Genomic DNA, 18,488 nt, shown 5'->3' with positions numbered 1-18,488 from the left:
AGGAAAACCGGAAAAGGTTTAAGCAAGCGAGGAAGGCCTGCAACGTCTATATTCGAGGGACCAAATTTTTACATGACCAAAAATTACGACGAAAAATTCTGCAATGTCCCAAAGGCAGTAAGAATTTTTGGTCGTTCGTGAAAAACATGAGGAATTCTCTTCCTCGGTTCCTACGCTTGTTGTCAATGACACTCCTTTAGTTAACTCTGTTGATAAAGCCAACTTATTTGCACCTTACCAGATAGTGTCATGGCTCTCCCATTTCTTGAACGTGTAATGATTCTATGGGACCAATCTTTCGCTATTATTCTGAACAGGTGTTCTTCCACGCTAGCAAAATGACTGAGTAAGCTTTTCCATCTATCCTATTCTTCTGGGCTTGTTCCGAGTGGTTGAAAAACTGCATTTGTTCAGCCAATCCCAAAAAAAGGGACATTTTCTTCTTCCGCAAATTATCGACCAATAGCACTTGTTTCCAAGGTCATGAAAACGCTGATTAATTATCAGCTTATGAAATATCTTGAGGAACGAAAGCTTCTTAATGACCGGCAATACGGATTTCGTAGCAATAAGTCCACTGGTGATCTCATGGTTCATCTCACCGAACAGTGGAACAAATATTTACATCATTTTGGAGAAAATAAGATTATTGCACTTGATATTTCAAAGGCATTTGATAAAGTCTGTCATCCTGCTCTTTAATCGAATTTGCGTCATTTTGGTATTAACGAACCTCTTCTTTGTTGGATTAGAAATTTTCTTTCGAACCGTTCAATAGAAGTTGTATTGGACGGATTCAAGTCTGAAACCCATAATATAAATGCTGGTATGCCCAAAGCACCGTTTTGCCTCCGACCCTTTTCCTCATTTTTATAAATGATCTCCTGTGTGCTACTTCTAATCCAATATACGTAAAAAATTTTCTAAAAATTGGTTCAGCATTTTCATAATTTTATATTTATGGATTATTTTCAGTCTGGCCGAACTCGACGCCAATAAAATCATTTTATATAATTTGAATTGTTTACACTGTCTTAAAATGAAAAATAAAATGTACATACATACGTATACAAAAAATAACTTATTTGTTTTAATTTCTTTAAATCAAACATCACTCATAAAATGTGGAATCAAAAGAATAAAAGACGGAATCGATTTTTACAAATGCAGCTGCCTAGTTATAACGTAGATATATTAAATGAAGTAACCCAAATTGGTAATTGGAAAATAAATTATTTGTATGAAACTTATGCATATAAAATCATTTTGTTTTTCTTTCAAGAGTTTATGAACATATTTGATGTAAGCAAATTTGATGATTGTTACAAAAATATCCAACCAGTGAAATCAAAAATACGAAAAGATGGTATATCAAATTTGTCTTTTGGGTCTTGGGGATTACACAAAATTATCAAAGAGATTTCGAGCGATGAGTCTCATATTCAAATGTCTGCTATGAACACGCTTTCCCAATTGTTGCTAGATAATTTAGAGTTAAATAGATCCATTTACCAATTTGATATTGTGTTAAGGTAAGTAATGAGTACATATGTACATATGTATTAATATTTACTATTTTTTAATTATTATTATTAATTTATAAGAATTTTTTAATTGACTTTACGTAAAAGAATCGCTTCACACCGTAACATCCTGTCTTAATAATGTGTCTACGTAGTCCTGTCATAAGTTTTACGTTATATTCAAATAATAAACTTTTTATCAAAATTCTTTTTACGATATTTATTGTGTATTAAATTTACATCATAAATTTGTAGGAAATTATTCAACAACATTGAAACATTTTATAAAAAAAAACGGCCATTTATCGTATTATCAAATCAGCTGTAAGAGGCTCAATTTTCTGTAAGCATTCTCCCTTAAAACACTCAATAGACGGTAGTCCAGCAGATTAAGACAAGGACTTACCGAGAGCCACTTTTTCCGGCGATAAACCCTTGTAAATTGTCCTTAACTTAAAATTGGGTGGCTTTTCCCTTGTGAGCCGGCGCAGTGCGTTGCTGAAAAATCCAGCCCTTGCTCCCAAATAAATGATACTTAATTGCTTTACAACCTTCTCTAAAACATCGCTTTTTTTGCTCCCTGTTCACAAAAATACAAAAAATGTCCTTTGATACTGCCCACCAAACTGTCAGCCTAATTATGAGTATTAATTTGGTAATCAATAATTTCTATCAATTATATGATAAGTTGGTATTATCTGGTTCGTATCAACTGGTAATTTAAGACCGATTGTGAATACTTATCAAAAGTTCATTGCGAATCAGTTTTATTTAATTTGGTTGACGTTTCCCATGTGGATTATTTGTTGTTTTTTTAGTCTCTAAAGGAACAATTCTTTGTGCGAAAATGTAGTTGCTTTTATAAAAAATGACTTTGTTTCTTTATGTGGTATTAATGTATTTAAGAGCAGAATAGTAAGGAACGTCTCCTACGCTCAATTGGTAACTTTGTTTTGAATGAATCTGCATTGAAGTTTCATTAACCAATGCAAGAATTAAAGAAAAGTGTCTTATTACACGTGTTTAACTTCATCATAACTCACTTAAAAAATATATCAATGGGTACCTTTAATAATTATTTTTCTAAATTAAAAAGTTTTTAAGAAACCAAGTATGTCAAAAAATCATTCACAATAATGATAAAGTTCACAGTTCATAAACAATGTTGATATCCATAATACCAATGCATTAAAAAATATTATTATGTATCATGTATCTAGTTGATAGTTGATAGCGCCCTAGAGAAAGGAATGGACTGATTGCAATCCAAAACACAATATATGTCCATAGGAATCAAAACCTCAATTTTTTTAGGAAAATAGTTTCAATGATTTAAAAAGTTGTTATTTTCTCACCAAATAAATATATATAAATGTTTCACAAGTTTTGAGAAGAAATTCCGTACTTCTTAAAAATATTAATATTCATTCTTTGAATTTTGGATACATTTTTCTGATTGGGTAACCTCGGAGAGTAAAGACTAACAGCCCTATTATGGTTATCAAATATCAACACGATATTTAATTACAGTTGATAATTATCAACAAAATTAATGAATCGGTATTATGGTGATCAATTATCAATATTTTTGATAAATAGTGAGTTAAAAGATTTATTGTGAATAGCTTTTTTTGATGAACTCGGTATTACGGCTATCAAACATATTGATATCCATCAAATATTCTATCAGCTACAAAATCTTCGTTGACAAATGTGTAAAATATTCGAAAATGGTAACGAACTGTAATTTAAATACGATGCCTCCACTAGAATTGTTGTTTGAAGGCAATTGTACTGATGAACGAAGGTTTATCGTGCAAGCTAAAATAAATAAACTTGGCGGAAATTAATTATAGACCAAAACACAAGAACTCAACACAAATGACAAACGTCAAACACCAAACAAAACCTATTCACAAATGTATATTGATTTGTATTCATAATGGATGAAAAATTATCATTTGATACTCTTGGTACCAAATTATCAATAAATTGATAGAAGTTTATTTATTTTTTTTATTTAAGGTGGTGCTACAGTCCGGACCTGGGTCTCAACCAACAAGCGTCTCCAGCCAGCTCGGTCCCTAGCTAGCTGTCTCCAGTTTCGAACGCCAAGTTGGTTGAGGTCCTCTCCCACCTGGGTGCGCCACCTGAGTCGCGGTCTTCCTCTACTGCGCCGTCCCTAGGGATTGGATTCGAAGACCTTCCGGGCTGGAGCGTTGATGTCCATCCGCTCTACATGACCTAGCCATCTAAGCCATTGGACTTTAATTCTGCTAACTAGGTCAGTGTCGCTGTATAGCCCGTACAGTTCGTCGTTATATCTTCCCCTCCATTCTCCATCTATGCGTACGGGACCAAAACTCACCCGAAGAAATTTTCTCTCGAAGCATCCTAAGACGCTCTCATCTTTCTTTGACAGGGTCCAGGCACCAGCGCCATAAATGAGAACCGGGATGATGAGTGTCTTAAAGATGGTGATTTTAGATGCTCGAGAAAGGACTTTACTTCTCAAATGCCTTCTAAGTCCAAAGAAGCAGCGATTTGCAAGAGTTATTCTTCGTTTGATTTCAGCGCTGGTGTCGTTGTCTGTATTAATAGCGGTGCCTAGGTAGGCAAAGTCCTTAACTACCTCAAAGTTATAGCTGTCCATGGTGACGTTTTGTCCAACACGTCGTTGTTCAGTGTCCTTTTTTGATGACAGCATATACTTGGTCTTGCCCTCATTGACCACTAAACCCATCTTCTTCGCTTCCGTCGCAATGCTCAAAAACGCTCCACTGACATCACGCTTTGGTCTTCCAATTATGTCAATATCATCTGCATATCCGAGTAAATGGATGGACCTTTGGAAGATTGTGCCTCTAGTGTTGACAGTTGAGTTTTGCACAATTCTTTCCAAAAGAAGAGAAGTCGCTTTGTCTAAAATCTTTTTTGACATCAAATGCATCGGTAAGATCTTTTCCGACCTTGATAGAGCAGCGTGCATTCTCCATCGCCATTCTGCACAAACGGATAAGTTTGACAGGGATGCCAAAACTAGAGATTGGTCGGTAGAGCTCTTCCCTATAGATGCTGTCATACGCGGCTTTAAAATCGATAAAGATTATGGTGGGTATCGATTTGAAGCTCCTGGGTTTTTTCCCAGATCTGCCGTAGTGTGAATATTTGGTCGATAGTGCTATTTCCTGGTCTGAAGCCACACTGATATGGACCAATCAGGTTGTTGACTAGTGGCTTCAGACGTTCACATAATACGGCAGAGAGGGTCTTATACGCAATGTTAAGGAGACTGATGCCTCTGCAGTTGGCGCAGTTTAGAGGGTCTCCTTTCTTATGTAGCGGGCACACTATGCTGAGATTCCTTTCATCGGGCATGCTTTCTTCCGACCATATTTTGCAGATGAGTTGGTGCATGCTCCCTACCAAGTCATCGCCTGCTGCTTTGAATAGTTCGGCAGCGATGGCGTCAACTCCAGTAGCTTTGTTTGACTTAAGTTTAGATATAGCTATCTTCACTTCGTCAAGGTCGGGTAGGCGGAATTGTTGATCTGCGTCGCCGAGGTTGAGTGGTTCTATCTCCCTTACAGCGGAATTCGGTTCGTCATCGCCGTTATATAATTTGGAGAAGTGATCTTTCCATATTCTCAGCATCGACTGCGGTTCTACTACAATGTTCCCCTGATCGTCTTACAGTCTTCGGTTCGTGGCTGGTACCCTTGGGAGGTTTTTTTACCTTTTGGTAAAATTTACGAACCTCATTCCTGTTGTGACATCCCTCTATCTCCTCGATCGCGCGCTCATGCTCATCTCATGCTCTCTTTTTTCCGTCTAAGAAGCCGGTGTTCCTCTCTCCTCTTCTGCTCGTAGAGCTCGGAAGCAGCTCTAGTCCTTTTGTGCAGCGCCGTTTTGTATGCCTCTTGTTTCGCTGCGTGCGCTTGCCGGCATTCGTCGTCAAACCAGGGGTTTCGCTGTGGTGGCCGCGTGAAACCTAGCACTTCAGAGGCGGCATCTCTGATGGCTGCAAGGCAATGTTGCCACTGGTTTTCAATGCTTAATGTAGGAAGCATAGGACTCCTTAAGAGGTTATTAGAGACTCGATCGGAAAAGGACATGGCAGTCTCTTGCGATTCTAGCCGTCTAACGTCGAATCTTCTCACAGTACTTCCTTATTTTAGCTTGGATCGGGATATCCGTAGCTCTACCTTGGCTACAACGAGGTAGTGGTCCGAGTCAATGTTGGTCTCTCGGAATGTTCGGATATCCTGAATACTGGAGAAGTGTCTGATAGAAGTTATCAGTTATCAAATAATTGATAGTTGATAGCCATAATAGGGCTGTACAAGTCTAATGGTATAAAACTGATATATATGAATTATAAAAATACATACATACAGTGTGTCCTGAAAAGTTTGGTTCAATCTAAATATAGTGATAGTATCGGTTGTTTTGATTATATTTTGATAACCTAATTTTAATTGGTTTTCTACTTATCCTGTCCACTAATAACATTTGTTTTAAATGTTTTTGACATTTCAAAATTACCAAATGTAGAGACAATTACTTTTTAGTACAAACAATTTGATGGACATTGTTAATTCTCGAAAAAAATTAATGCTTCGATATTTCAATCTTAAAGTTTTCAAACAAAAATTGTACGTTCTTAAACATTTGAGTCCGTGCGGAGACGGCTTTGAGCCATACAAAAACAAAACGCTTTTATTAAAAAGATTTAAAACGGGCTTGAAATAATTATCAACCAGACAAATGTACTTCATTCTTTTTTCAATATTTGAAAGGCTTCAAAATCTTTTACTGAGGCGACGAATTCAAAAAAAAAAGTGCCAGAGACTTGTTCCTGTTATTCTTCGATGCTTTGGTAAAGATACGGATCTAAATCTTTTTTATCCTCGTTATACTAATCTAAGCAGTCATTTTAAGCGGCTCCTTGCAAGCCTCACTTCAAATGGCAAAAAGACGCAATCTTATAAATGAGCTTTTTAAAATGGTCACAACTGAGGACAATAACCTAATGGCTTCTTGTATTTTGGCAAATCTGGTGCAGCATCCTCAAAGTATTCAAAATTACTTTGTTGTTATCATTGTTTTCATAAACTTATTTTTCTTTTCTATTTACCTTAGTTGTCGATTACTTCATTCACGAGACGAGTTTGTATACTGACTTATGCGAATATCTTAAAAAGAACTTCATAACTTTGGCGGATTTTAACTTATGCAACCACTTCCTTGAAATTTATCCACAACTGGCTATTGATCGAGGATTCTTTGAGTTTATAATTCATGAGATTCCGTACAGACATACAAATCAAGACATTCTCATCAAATCTCTGGCTTTCCTTTTAAACTGCAGCGAGGGACAGGATAAATTTGAAAAGTCCAATGGAATTTATATACTACATGAACTCTTATTGGACGACCAGTTAGAAACGCATGAAACTGTAGCACATGCCTTACAAAATGCCACAGCTGGAAGTAAGATCATACTCTGGAAATGCAGAGAACTGTGGAATTTGCCAAACGCACTCATACAACGAGCCCATGTCAAAAATAATGATTTTCAACAACTTTATTGCTTACAGGTTTGTACGATCGTCAGTAAGTTTGTTTTTACTAAAATATTTTTTTTTAGACTCTTCGACAAATAAGTCCATTGGTTAAAAAATACATTCGAAGTGCTTGTTTTCCACAGATACAAAGTATTCAAAGCAACAATGAAAATGTAATAAGAGTAAAAGGAGAACTTTTGAAGTGGTTAAAAAGCGATGAAATTAATAATTGACTTATTGAGATTTCAGTTTTGGTTTAAATATAGAATTTGAATTGGAATTTTGTTATTTATTTTTCATAATTCATGCATATGTACAAGTTAAAGGTTTCTTATTGACTTATTTCAAAAAATATATTCGGGACCCACCACTGGTCCCGTTGATTTAAATAAAAACACGGTTCTTTAATCCTTTAGTATAACAATTATTTATTCAAGAGGTCTCACCTCTTACCAAGCAAAATTAGTTCTAATCAAATATACAATTATAATATTGAAAGAAACCTATTCAATAACTTAAATATGCTGTTAGCAGCATTTTCTCACATAAATGTTCGCATCATATTTCCCGGTGGGAACGCACTCTGAGTTTTGGTGGCGTGTGTGCAACCTAAGCATTTTATATTTCGGGTGAATGCCTGAAGGTGTTAACTGCCGCCGTCTTAAATATCTGCGTCCCGCAGATCGCATTTCATCTGTGGGCAGTGACCTGGACTTCCGCTGATGTCGTTGACTTTTGGGGTAGGTCTGGTGATAGAACTGGTCTTCGGCGAAATGATGAGCGAAGTTCTGGAATGTTTGCTTTTCCATAAATCTTTCTCCAGAATATGCAACATATGATCAGAATAATTAGAATTATTAGAATCTCTGTAAATATAGAGGAGTTTAGATTCTTATTTAAGTCTTGAATAAGATGAATATTCTTTGCGCTGAGACGATGCACAAACTCGAGGCTAGCGGATGTTCTTTTACTTGTGACGTTCGAAAGAGCTGGTGGCAATGCTTGAGGCATTGTAGTAGTCCCGCTGCGATATATTTTTCCCTTTATCTGCACCGTGTCGTTAGACATTTGTATGAGGTAAGTACCTTCTAGGGGAATAGAAGAATTTTTATTTAAGACAGTTCCATTAAAATTTGACAGAAAGATTGTGTTTTCCCCAATCAGTTCGATTATTTCGTCAGTATTTGTCTTGTAGTCACAGAGAGCGTCACCGCCCTTGAGTAGTTTTGGTATACATGATTCTTCTGCTAGTTTCTTAAGGTCGTTCTCGTGACATACCGAGTTATTACCAATGTTAAGGCAATGTCTGTACAGTCCATAAGTTTCGTCATGAGTCATTAAGAGTCGTGAAAATTCCAGGTCAACTTGCTTGTTCTCTTTAATAGCCGCGCGGGCAGTTACAAGATGGTAGGTTTTTGTATCGATCTTAGGCAAGGACAATATATAGAGCATAAATGTCCCATTGCAATAAATGGAAGGTTGAGCGTATTCAACAGCTTCCACAACATTTTGATAAGGTAGTGTCTCAAGTTCGTTAATTACAGTGTTTATTTCGTCTGAATCCAAAAGATTGCTATTGACAATGCCGTTTTTCGCCATTTGGCAAGCTCTGATTAATTCATTTACTCCTTCTTTAAGTATGAGTACTTTATTGAGTATGTCTCGTCCAACCTTGTCTGTTTCTCCTTTTTGTATAAAATTGTTATAATTGTCAATCGCTTTGTTAAGCTTGTCTGTGACTTCCTAAGTTTTGTCTAACAGTTTTTCATTTATTAAGTATTGTCGATTATTGTTTTCTTCTATGTTCGTTTGTCGTTCTATAACTTTGTCCCAGTCTGTTGCGTCAGGAGATCCGCCAATCCATTTCCAAGCAGTGCCTATCCAATTTATTGATCTGGTTTTCCTTGTTCTTGCGTTTCTTAGCTCAGAAAGTCGAGTTTTGATTTGACCTAGGTAGTAACCTATGACAGTTTTAGTTTCATCGTTCTTGACGTATTTAGTAGTCAGTTGTTCCGTTTCTCTTAGCAATAAGTCGTACTTGGTTAAGTCAATCATATGTATCAACTTGAAATACCCATTTGTTATCCAGGCGTTACCTTCTTTGATCGTTACCACCGGTGAATTATAAGCGAAAATATGCAGGGTTTGCATTGGAGTGAAAAGAACTACTAATCTGTAATGTAATCAAGCTTATTTATTTAATAAGAGTACAATTTTAGTTTCTTATAACCTATGTTACAATAATATATGTCAATGTAATGAATACATATATAAGTATTTGTACTTTCTTTTTCAGTTTTTGTTATATAATTCATTGTTTTCATTGTTTTCTTTTTCTTTTTTTTGTTTACTTTGTATAAAATGTTTATTTAATAATTTACTTGTGTGATGTGAGAATAAGCTCTTCATTAACTTTCAGGGTAGTCAATGCGGATCGGAAGGTTCGTATTAATCCGTTTTGGCTGAAAGGTTAAGATACAATCGCCTACTAAGGTACGAGGATCTACACCACCGCAATTACGATTAAGTAATTTTTTATTGAACCGGCCCTTTTTTTCATAAGAGCTTACCCCAAGCATCATCGTAAGAATTACATGTTAGGCTTTTGCCCATTACCTTTTTTTCTTTTTTTTTTTTTTTTTTTTTTTTTTTTTTTTTTTGATCATTTTCTTTCTTTTATTTTAAATTTTTTAAATGTGCTTTATGTATTCTTTTTCCACTCAAGGTGGTTATTGTGACGTTGTTATCTCTGGCAACAATTTCTTTTTTGAACAAGGGTTTATTTTTACTTTGTATACCCTTTGAAGCCACATATACCACATCCCCTTTTTGATATTTTCTTGGAACCACTTTTCTTTTGTTCCTATTTCTGTTTCTAGCATCCATATTCTTCCTAATAATACCCCTAAGGTCCCTATTGAGTTTGGAACGTATGTTTAAAAGATTCTGGTAATTTATTCTCTGTGATCTATTGAAAAATATGTCAGAAGGTTTTTTATTAGTGACTGAATGTACTGTATTATTGTATCGATCAACGGCCACATAGATCAGTTCTTTGGTGTCAAGATCCTTATGTTCCTCTCTAAGGCATCTGTAAATTTCTAAAATTGTAGAGTGAACCCGTTCTATTTGACCATTGACCTCGCTTCTATATGATGGTGTTAAGTACAACCTAATTCCAAGATTTTTTAGTAAGTTTAAGACGATTGGACTTAAAAACCCTCTTTCATTGTCCGCGACAAGTACAAGAGGGGCTGTAAAAAAATGAACTATTTTAATAATTTTTTCCCGGATACTTATCGCAGACTTATCTTTAATGTGGAAAAATTTGGAATATTTAGAGAACTTATCTACAACTGTAAGAAACTTCTGGTTTTGTATTTCCATTATGTCCATGTGGATAATTTCACATGGATATTTAGGAATCGGTGTTGGTTGTAGTTCTGGGTTATTAGGATGTCTGTCGTATTTGTTGCGATTACAAACATCGCACGAGGCAGCGTATTTTCTTATTAGCGCCATCATCTGGGGAAAGTAGTATTTTTCGAGAATTTGTTCTTTATTCTCTCTTGGGGCTCTGTGGGCCCTACGATGTTCGCTTTCGATAATGCAGAATCTTCTTTCTTCGTTGCCAACATCTTCAACCAATCTTTGTGTTATTCTCAATTTATATTTATCAAAATGTTGCAAGTATACATTCTGCAACAACCAGAGATATTCTTCAGGGATTTTTATACCATTTATCAAGTTAGGATTAAGCTTTTCTCTAAGCGTCTCCGTAAGGTTGGTTGAATTTATTTCCTTTAAAGAAATATAATGGCGATGGAAGCCAGGGTGTGGTTCCTCATAGGAACAGAGGTTGATACCAACCTTAAAAACTAATTGATTCCTAAAGACGTTCAGGGGAGCTTCCACATGCGGTATCAGATCTGAGCTATTTTGTTCAGCACTGTGCATAGTACAAGATTCGCTACTTTCAAGTGATAGCTCACGCATCCCTTCGTCCGCAGTACAAGTCGTTAAGCTGTCTGTCAGTACATTTTGTCCTTCGTTTGCTGTCTCAGTGTCAGTGGAGTTTGCTGTATCTGTCCGGGAAGAGGGAAGGCTTGGTCCTGAGAGATGGTTTATTTCAGTTCTTAACCGCGAAAGAGCATCTGCCACGTTATTTGATTTACCTGGTGTGTAAATCAACTCGTAGTTGTATTCTTCAATTCGAGATTTCCATCGCTTTAATTTCGCGTTATTGTTTCGATTACTCAAAGTATAAGTTAGGGGCTGATGGTCGGTAAAAATTCTGATTTTCTTTGCCCCATACAAATAGTTCCTAAGGTTGTCCAGTGCCCAAACTATGGCAAGGAGTTCCTTTTCATTAGTCGCGTATCCTTCTTCTGTCTTGTTAAGTGAACGTGAAATAAAAGATATTGGTTTATCTTTTCCAGGTTCACCTTGAGAGAGGACAGCTCCAATAGCGTAATCAGATGCGTCAGTCGTCAAGTTAAAAGGCTTGTCAAAATCGGGGAAAGCTAAAACTTCAGCCGAAGTCAATAGTTGTTTTAATATGTTAAACGCTTTTAGTCCCTCTTCTGACATTTGTATTTCGACCTTTTTTGACTGACTCGCCTTTACTTGTGAGAACTCGCCGCGAGTCATATTAGTTAGTGGTTTCGCTACTTTAGCATAGTCTCTAATGAATCGTCTATAGTACGATGTCAAGCCAAGGAAGCTTTTTAACTCTTTAAGAGTGTTTGGAGGAAGAATGGCTTCAATAGCTTTAACCTTAGTAGGATTCGGAAGAATTCCTTCAGGTGTAACTAGAAATCCTAAAAACTCAACATTAGTGCTCATAAAGTGCGTTTTTTCCAGATTAACTTTTAATCCAGCACTCTGTAATTTAGAAAAGACCGTTTCTATATCTGCTAAATGATTTTCTTCAGTTTTGCTGAAAATTATTATGTCGTCTATATACACATAGCAGATTTTTCCTATGAGCTCTTTCAAAACGTCGTCTATCATTCGTTGAAAGATAGCAGGGGCGTTCTTTAGGCCAAAAGGAAGCCTAACGAATTCAAATTTACCGTTCATAGTGGAAAATGCGGTCTTTGCTATGTCTTTTTCTCTCATCGCTATCTGATGGAAGCCGGATGTGAGATCTAGGGTTGTAAAGAATTTGGCCTCTCCAAGGCTTGCTAGGGTACTGTTGATGTCTGGAATAGGGTACGTATCAGAGATGGTTACGGCGTTCAAACGTTTAAAATCTATTACCATCCTGTATTGTTTCTCACCGTTCGGCTTGGGTTTCTTCGGAACAACCCATAAGGGTGAATTGTATGGACTTTTGGACGGGCGGATGATGTTTTCCTCCAAAAGCTCATTGACCTGTCTTTCAACCTCTTCCCGCATGCAAGCAGGATACGGATAGCTTTTTGTATAAATAGGTTCGTCTGTTGTTGTACGTATTTCAGCTCTTATGTTCGTCTTCACTTGATCGTTCGTAACCGGTCCGAATAAGTAATTAAATTTTTCGCATAAGGATTCTAATTTGGTTTTAGAAGAGGCACTTATCTTTTCATTGGAAATTATTAAAGAGTTCACAAAAACGGAAGGTTTATTTTTTAAAGGAATTTTAATGCCGGATTCTATAGTCAAAATGTTTTTCTTTCTATCGATTATCGCTTTTAATTCCTTGAGGGTGTCATCTCCAATGATACCATCAAACAATTTTAGATTTGGTAATACATAGAAAGTAACAACCGTATCGCAACCAAGGAAAGAAAAGAATTTACCAGAAATTTTAGTTTTAACCAGGATTTTCCCAGCGGGGCTATGAACATAGAATGATTCTTCCAATGGTTGTGAAACCTGTGCCAAATCTGGTTTAATAAAATTTTTGTTTGCCCCAGTGTCAATAAGAAATTGTAAAGTTTTGCCTTCTCTTGTACCATACTCTATGTATGGTACGCTGGAAACGAGGCTCCTGACATAAAATTTTCCTCCTGTTCGGGAGGAGAAGATGAGCTAGGTTGATCAGCATCAGATGTTGTGTCGAGAACTGCGTGATAAAGTCTTTGTTGTTTCTTCACATTGTGATCTGATCCCTGGTTCTCACGTTTGAAGGGATATTGTGGTCGATTCATGTAGTTTATATTTCCACTTTGTTCAGACCCAAGTTCCATTTTTACAGGAGGTTTAGGTCCTGTTGGTCTTGGAGGTGGGTTATAGCGATTGTTTTTATAACTTGGACTCCAGGGTGTGAACTTCCGTTGTCCAGATAAATTCGTTGACCTTTGGAATCTGTCTGGAGACCTCCAAGATAAAGGAGATGGTTTTTCTGGTTTGAAGTTGTAGTGCACGGGAGTAGAAATTAAATTCGGCGATTGTACGTGCACCGAATTGTTTCTGAATGTTAAATTTTGCATCTCAATGCAAGAAGAATAAGCTTCAGGAAGGGTTTTGGGCTTTTGAATCATGAGAAGCTTAGATAACTCCCCATTCAACCCACGCACAAATACATCTAGGGCTCTATTCCTATAAGTCTCTATCAGAGCATTAAGAGTCTCAGTTGAATAGGATTCTGCCCTGATTTTGTTTATGATCAGGGAGAATTGATGATTCACAGTTGCGTAGAAATCATCTATTTTAGATGATCCCTGCTTCAACTGGTTCAATTGATGTTCCAGAGTCCTGATGTCTCTTTTGTCTGCGTAATGCAGAGAGAGAACCCTTTTAATATCCGACCACTCATTGTCAAAAATGTTATGTGACACAAGTGCAGAGTCAGCTTTGCCTCTTACTTTTTGTCTTATGTGTTGAAGGATGGCCTTGTACAAAGGCTTATCCCTCACAATCTCATAATCCTTTAAGATAGTTTCGACGTTATGTATCCAAGATACATACGCGACGGGGTTTCCGTCAAAAACCTGGAGTTCTTTTACAGAATCAGGCAGTCTTGCGATCTCCCTTAATTCTGCCTCGCTACTCGGCCCGCGAGGGGGTTCTTGTAGACTAACAGGTCGTAACGAATCTGATGTTAGTCCTGCAGTTTCCACTGACTGCAACCTAGTCTCAATTAATTTCAGGTGCTCATTCAGAACAGAGAACACCTGTCTACCGTCAAATTGCTCCATTTGAACAATGCGAGTTTCAAATCCTCGCATTTGGTCCAATACAGAGTTAACTGCACCGGTAAGCCTTGTCACGGAAGCTTGTAATTCGTCCATTTTATGGGATCAATAGAAATATAAGGAAAGCAACACTTCTAAGTAAGTTCAAGTAAAGAGTTTCCTGGGAAGGATATGTATGTATGTATGTATGTGTGTAAAAATATACCGATATCAATACGTTTTTTCCTGGCAATCAAAGGGGTATTTAAATCGTGAATCTTTGTTAATTGCAACACAGTGAATGGATATAATTATAATATAATATCAGGGGAATGTGGATACGCAACGTCAGTGCAAATAAGGTATATTTTTTCGTATTTTAAAAATCTTTGGAATATGTTATATGTAACTTGTTTTATAATTTTTAAAATATAATTTTTACTTTTTATAATTCCTTTTTTTTTAAATATTACAATTTGTAATTTTTTCTCATTATATTTTTTTTTTTTTTTTTTTTAATTTTTTTTTTTTTAATTTAGTAATAAAAGGAAATTAATGTAGATATATATTTTATATATGTTTTGCTTCAATTATTAAAATTCTTACATTAAAATAATCGCCTTGGTTCTGTAGTGCATCGTTCCAAATATAGGTTCCTACGATTCTTCTTGTTTGCTCCTGTTTTCTCGTTCTTCACACCTTCTTTGTTTAAAAGTCAATTGGTCTTAGTAGTATTTTGTTCTACTTTTTGTCCTTTTCTTCTTTGTTTTATTATGTAAAACTTTTTCACTCTTACACTATATTTTTAGATTTAATTTTTGTTTTACTATTCTTTTTCTTTATGTTATTTTATTCACTTGCTTCATTTAAAAACAATTTTTTATATTTTATTTGTTTTCCCTTTTATTCTTTGTTTTAAACTTTTTCACTTTTACACTTTTAAGTTAGGACATTTCAGGTCCCTGCTCGGGCGCCAGTTAAAGGTTTCTTATTGACTTATTTCAAAAAATATATTCGGGACCCACCACTGGTCCCGTTGATTTAAATAAAAACACGGTTCTTTAATCCTTTAGTATAACAATTATTTATTCAAGAGGTCTCACCTCTTACCAAGCAAAATTAGTTCTAATCAAATATACAATTATAATATTGAAAGAAACCTATTCAATAACTTAAATATGCTGTTAGCAGCATTTTCTCACATAAATGTTCGCATCATATTTCCCGGTGGGAACGCACTCTGAGTTTTGGTGGCGTGTGTGCAACCTAAGCATTTTATATTTCGGGTGAATGCCTGAAGGTGTTAACTTACATTATAAAAACTCATGTGTATTATCACCTATAATTTATTTGTGAAAAAGAGAGATTTTGAAGATAAAAATCAACTAGAAAATTTTCCAACACGTTGATAAGCAAGAATTATGGCATCCTTAATACTTAAATCAAAATATAAATACTCGGAAATAAGCCGGCACGTATCTGTTTTCACAAAATAGGTTGGTATCCAAAAATATTTCTTGTTTATTAATTTATTTATGTATATATTTATTTACTATAACAATCAAGCAGATTTATAAAAATAATATCAAGTCCAACACTATACAAAAAAAATGTTTGTGAATAATACCAATTAAATTTGTAATCTTAATCTAAACTAAAAATATATCATGGCTTCACTTTTTTACAAATTGGCTACTTGGTATCTCCTCAAAAATCAGAAATAGTTATTTTTTCAAATGAAGGCCGAAGAGCAGCTCAAAAAATGTTTTTTTAGTGGTGTGGAACTACAACATGTCATGGACGGATCACATAAATTACATACATACTAACAGTACTATTTTGCTATCGATTCATGTGAATATTTCATCTTATTTGAATATATTTATGTATGAATACAAATCCCCTATCTTTGGAATTCCAGTCTTAATAAATGCTATTTTTTTTAAATATTTAAAGGAATACAAATATATAAAATTTACTTTTCCAGAAAGATTTGCCAAATTTTAAACTACATATAACCGTTTTCGTCGGGTGGAATGTCAGAATGAACATTTTTACGAGAACGTTTAACAGAACTTGGCTGTAACTATTTCGGAAAACTCCATACATTTCACATGGTATAAAACCATTTGATGGTCCAGCGTTTCCAGGTAGAGATGTAACAACATTTCTTTCTTAAAGGTGTTTCCTTCTTTCTAATTACTCGTCAAACCACTTATACAAGAAACGCTCACGTTGTAAGCCATGGTTCAGATCAGCGGTGCACCGCTGAAGCCCAAACCGATATTCACAAGTTTTGAAAAGAAATTCTGCACTTCTTAAGAATATTAATATAAATTCTTTAAATTTTTGGAACATTTTTTTCGGACTGTTTCCGAAAATTGCACATTTAAGTTTTATTAATTATCTTTAACTTTAATGTTTTAAGCTGAAGAATGTAATTCCGTTGTCATTTAATCCGGTAGAACTTTTTGAAGCTACTATATTTTGATATTATCAATTATGTTTTATGTACTCTTGTTTTCATTATGGTTTGATTTCCCAAGTCTTCGCTTTAGAACAATTCAAATAGGAAGGAAAGCTAATTTGATTCCTGGGTATGAATGAGTAATAAGTTTAACTGCTTTGTCCATCTGTCTGATAAATTTCTCTAAAATTGTACAAATATCAAATGGCTAATTTTAAGATTATAGTTAGTTTTTTAAAATTTTGTTTAGCTCTTCAATTTACACATTGCCAGGACTGATTGCTATTAAAGATGAATTTTTGCGGAGTCCCCAATAATACTCGTAGGTACGCATTTAGAATGATTTTGTTATATGTGCTTTTAAAACGTTTAAATACCATAGGTCAAAATGTGTTCAATGTACAAAACTGAAACTAAAGAACTTGAATTATGATGATATCTGTACATATGTATGTGCATGTTGACTTTCACTGTTATCTTACTATTTAGCAATTTAACGCATATATCTTGTGATACAAATGGTAGACATGTGCATTCAAGAGGACACAAGCGTCCACAGGTTTTTTCTCAAAACCCACCTCTGTCTATCAACTCCTACTCTCACCTCCCCGCGGTGAACATCGGGTGCCTAGTACCTCAACTGGAGATTGGGTTCCAACCCCAGTGGAAAGTTGTTGGGGGCAGCAAACGAGAGAGGGGGGAGAGGTGTTTCCACTAAGGCACCTCTCCTTATCCAGGCGGCAGCGGACGAATTCTCGAGATAGAATCAACGGTGGCGTCTACAGTTCCAGTAAGGTCGAACTACTTAGTGAACACCTTATAGGGCTTCTTCGACATATTCGGAGCCCAGGCCTATAAGGAGCGGTTCATCCGGCTCCCCTTCCTTAGAGTTATACTAAGGATCTGGCACTCCAGGTTGGGCGATGTGCCGTCGGGGTGACTTCCTGGCCACGTAAAAACATCATAGTTTCGAAGCAACAACAAGCCTCGAATACGGACGGGTTCACTGTTGACAACCCACGCACACGAAATAAGGACAACGAACTTCGGATATGTACGTGGAATGTTAGGTCCCTTAACAGACCACGTGCAGCCGAACAATTAGCGGAAGCCCTAAAATGCTGCAAGGCAGATATTACAGCCATCCAAGAAGTGCGATGGGATGGACCGGGCAAACGCAAACTAAAAGACTGCGATATCTACTACGGCGACTGCTACCGAGAACAAAGACAGCGTCTATTTGGGTGTGGATTTGTTGTTGGAACTAGGCTCAGGCAAAAAGTCTTGAGTTTCAACAGTGTGAGCGAGGGCATCACGACAATCCGCATCAAGGCTAAATTCGCCAACATAAGCCTAATATGCGCGCATGCCCCAACAGAGGAGAAAGATGAAGACACCAAAGACATATTCTTCGAGCTCTTGGACAAGACATATGAGCAGTGCCCTGGCTATGACATTAAAATTGTCTTAGGAGATTTTAATGCCAAGCTAGGAAGAGAAGACATCTTTGGTGGCATAATCGGGAGATACAGCCTGCACGACACTACCTCCGACAACGGATTCAGGCTGGTCGATTTCGCTGCGGGGCGAGACGTTCTGGTAGCTAGTACGCAGTTCACGCATCTCAATATCCACAAGGGGACATGGAAATCTCCTGATCAATCAACCGTCAACCAGATTGACCACATTGCGATCGACGCACGACACTTCTCCAGTATCCAGGATATCCGAACATTCCGAGAGGCCAACATTGACTCGGACCACTACCTAGTTGTAGCCAAAGTACGGCTACGGATATCCCGATCCAAGCCAAAACAAGAAAGTACTGTGA

General features: G+C 36.3%; 1 protein-coding gene across 1 annotated transcript; it reads left to right on the top strand.

The window, feature by feature from the left end:
• The first annotated feature begins 494 nt into the window (after positions 1-494).
• LOC129952691 (uncharacterized) lies at positions 495-7,385 on the top strand. Its single transcript, XM_056065453.1, has 6 exons — positions 495-1,216; positions 1,283-1,532; positions 6,323-6,402; positions 6,455-6,598; positions 6,666-7,123; positions 7,174-7,385. The coding sequence occupies exons 1-6, from the start codon at positions 1,123-1,125 to the stop codon at positions 7,321-7,323; spliced, it is 1,176 nt and encodes a 391-aa protein (XP_055921428.1). The 5' UTR covers positions 495-1,122; the 3' UTR covers positions 7,324-7,385.
• Positions 7,386-18,488: the final 11,103 nt, after the last annotated feature.

Source organism: Eupeodes corollae, chromosome 3 (assembly GCF_945859685.1).
Source record: "Eupeodes corollae chromosome 3, idEupCoro1.1, whole genome shotgun sequence".
Lineage (NCBI taxonomy): Eukaryota > Metazoa > Arthropoda > Insecta > Diptera > Syrphidae > Eupeodes > Eupeodes corollae.
Note: the sequence above shows the minus strand (reverse complement) of the source record. Positions and strands in the feature narration are given on the sequence as shown.

Excerpts from the sequence above, each read along its gene's own strand:
- LOC129952691 (XM_056065453.1), top strand. The coding sequence starts at position 1,123 with ATGTGGAATCAAAAGAATAAAAGACGGAATCGATTTTTACAAATGCAG. Across the intron at positions 6,403-6,454 it reads TGTTATTCTTCGATGCTTTG|TCATTTTAAGCGGCTCCTTG; the intron begins GTAAAGATACGG and ends TAATCTAAGCAG. Across the intron at positions 7,124-7,173 it reads AACAACTTTATTGCTTACAG|ACTCTTCGACAAATAAGTCC; the intron begins GTTTGTACGATC and ends ATTTTTTTTTAG.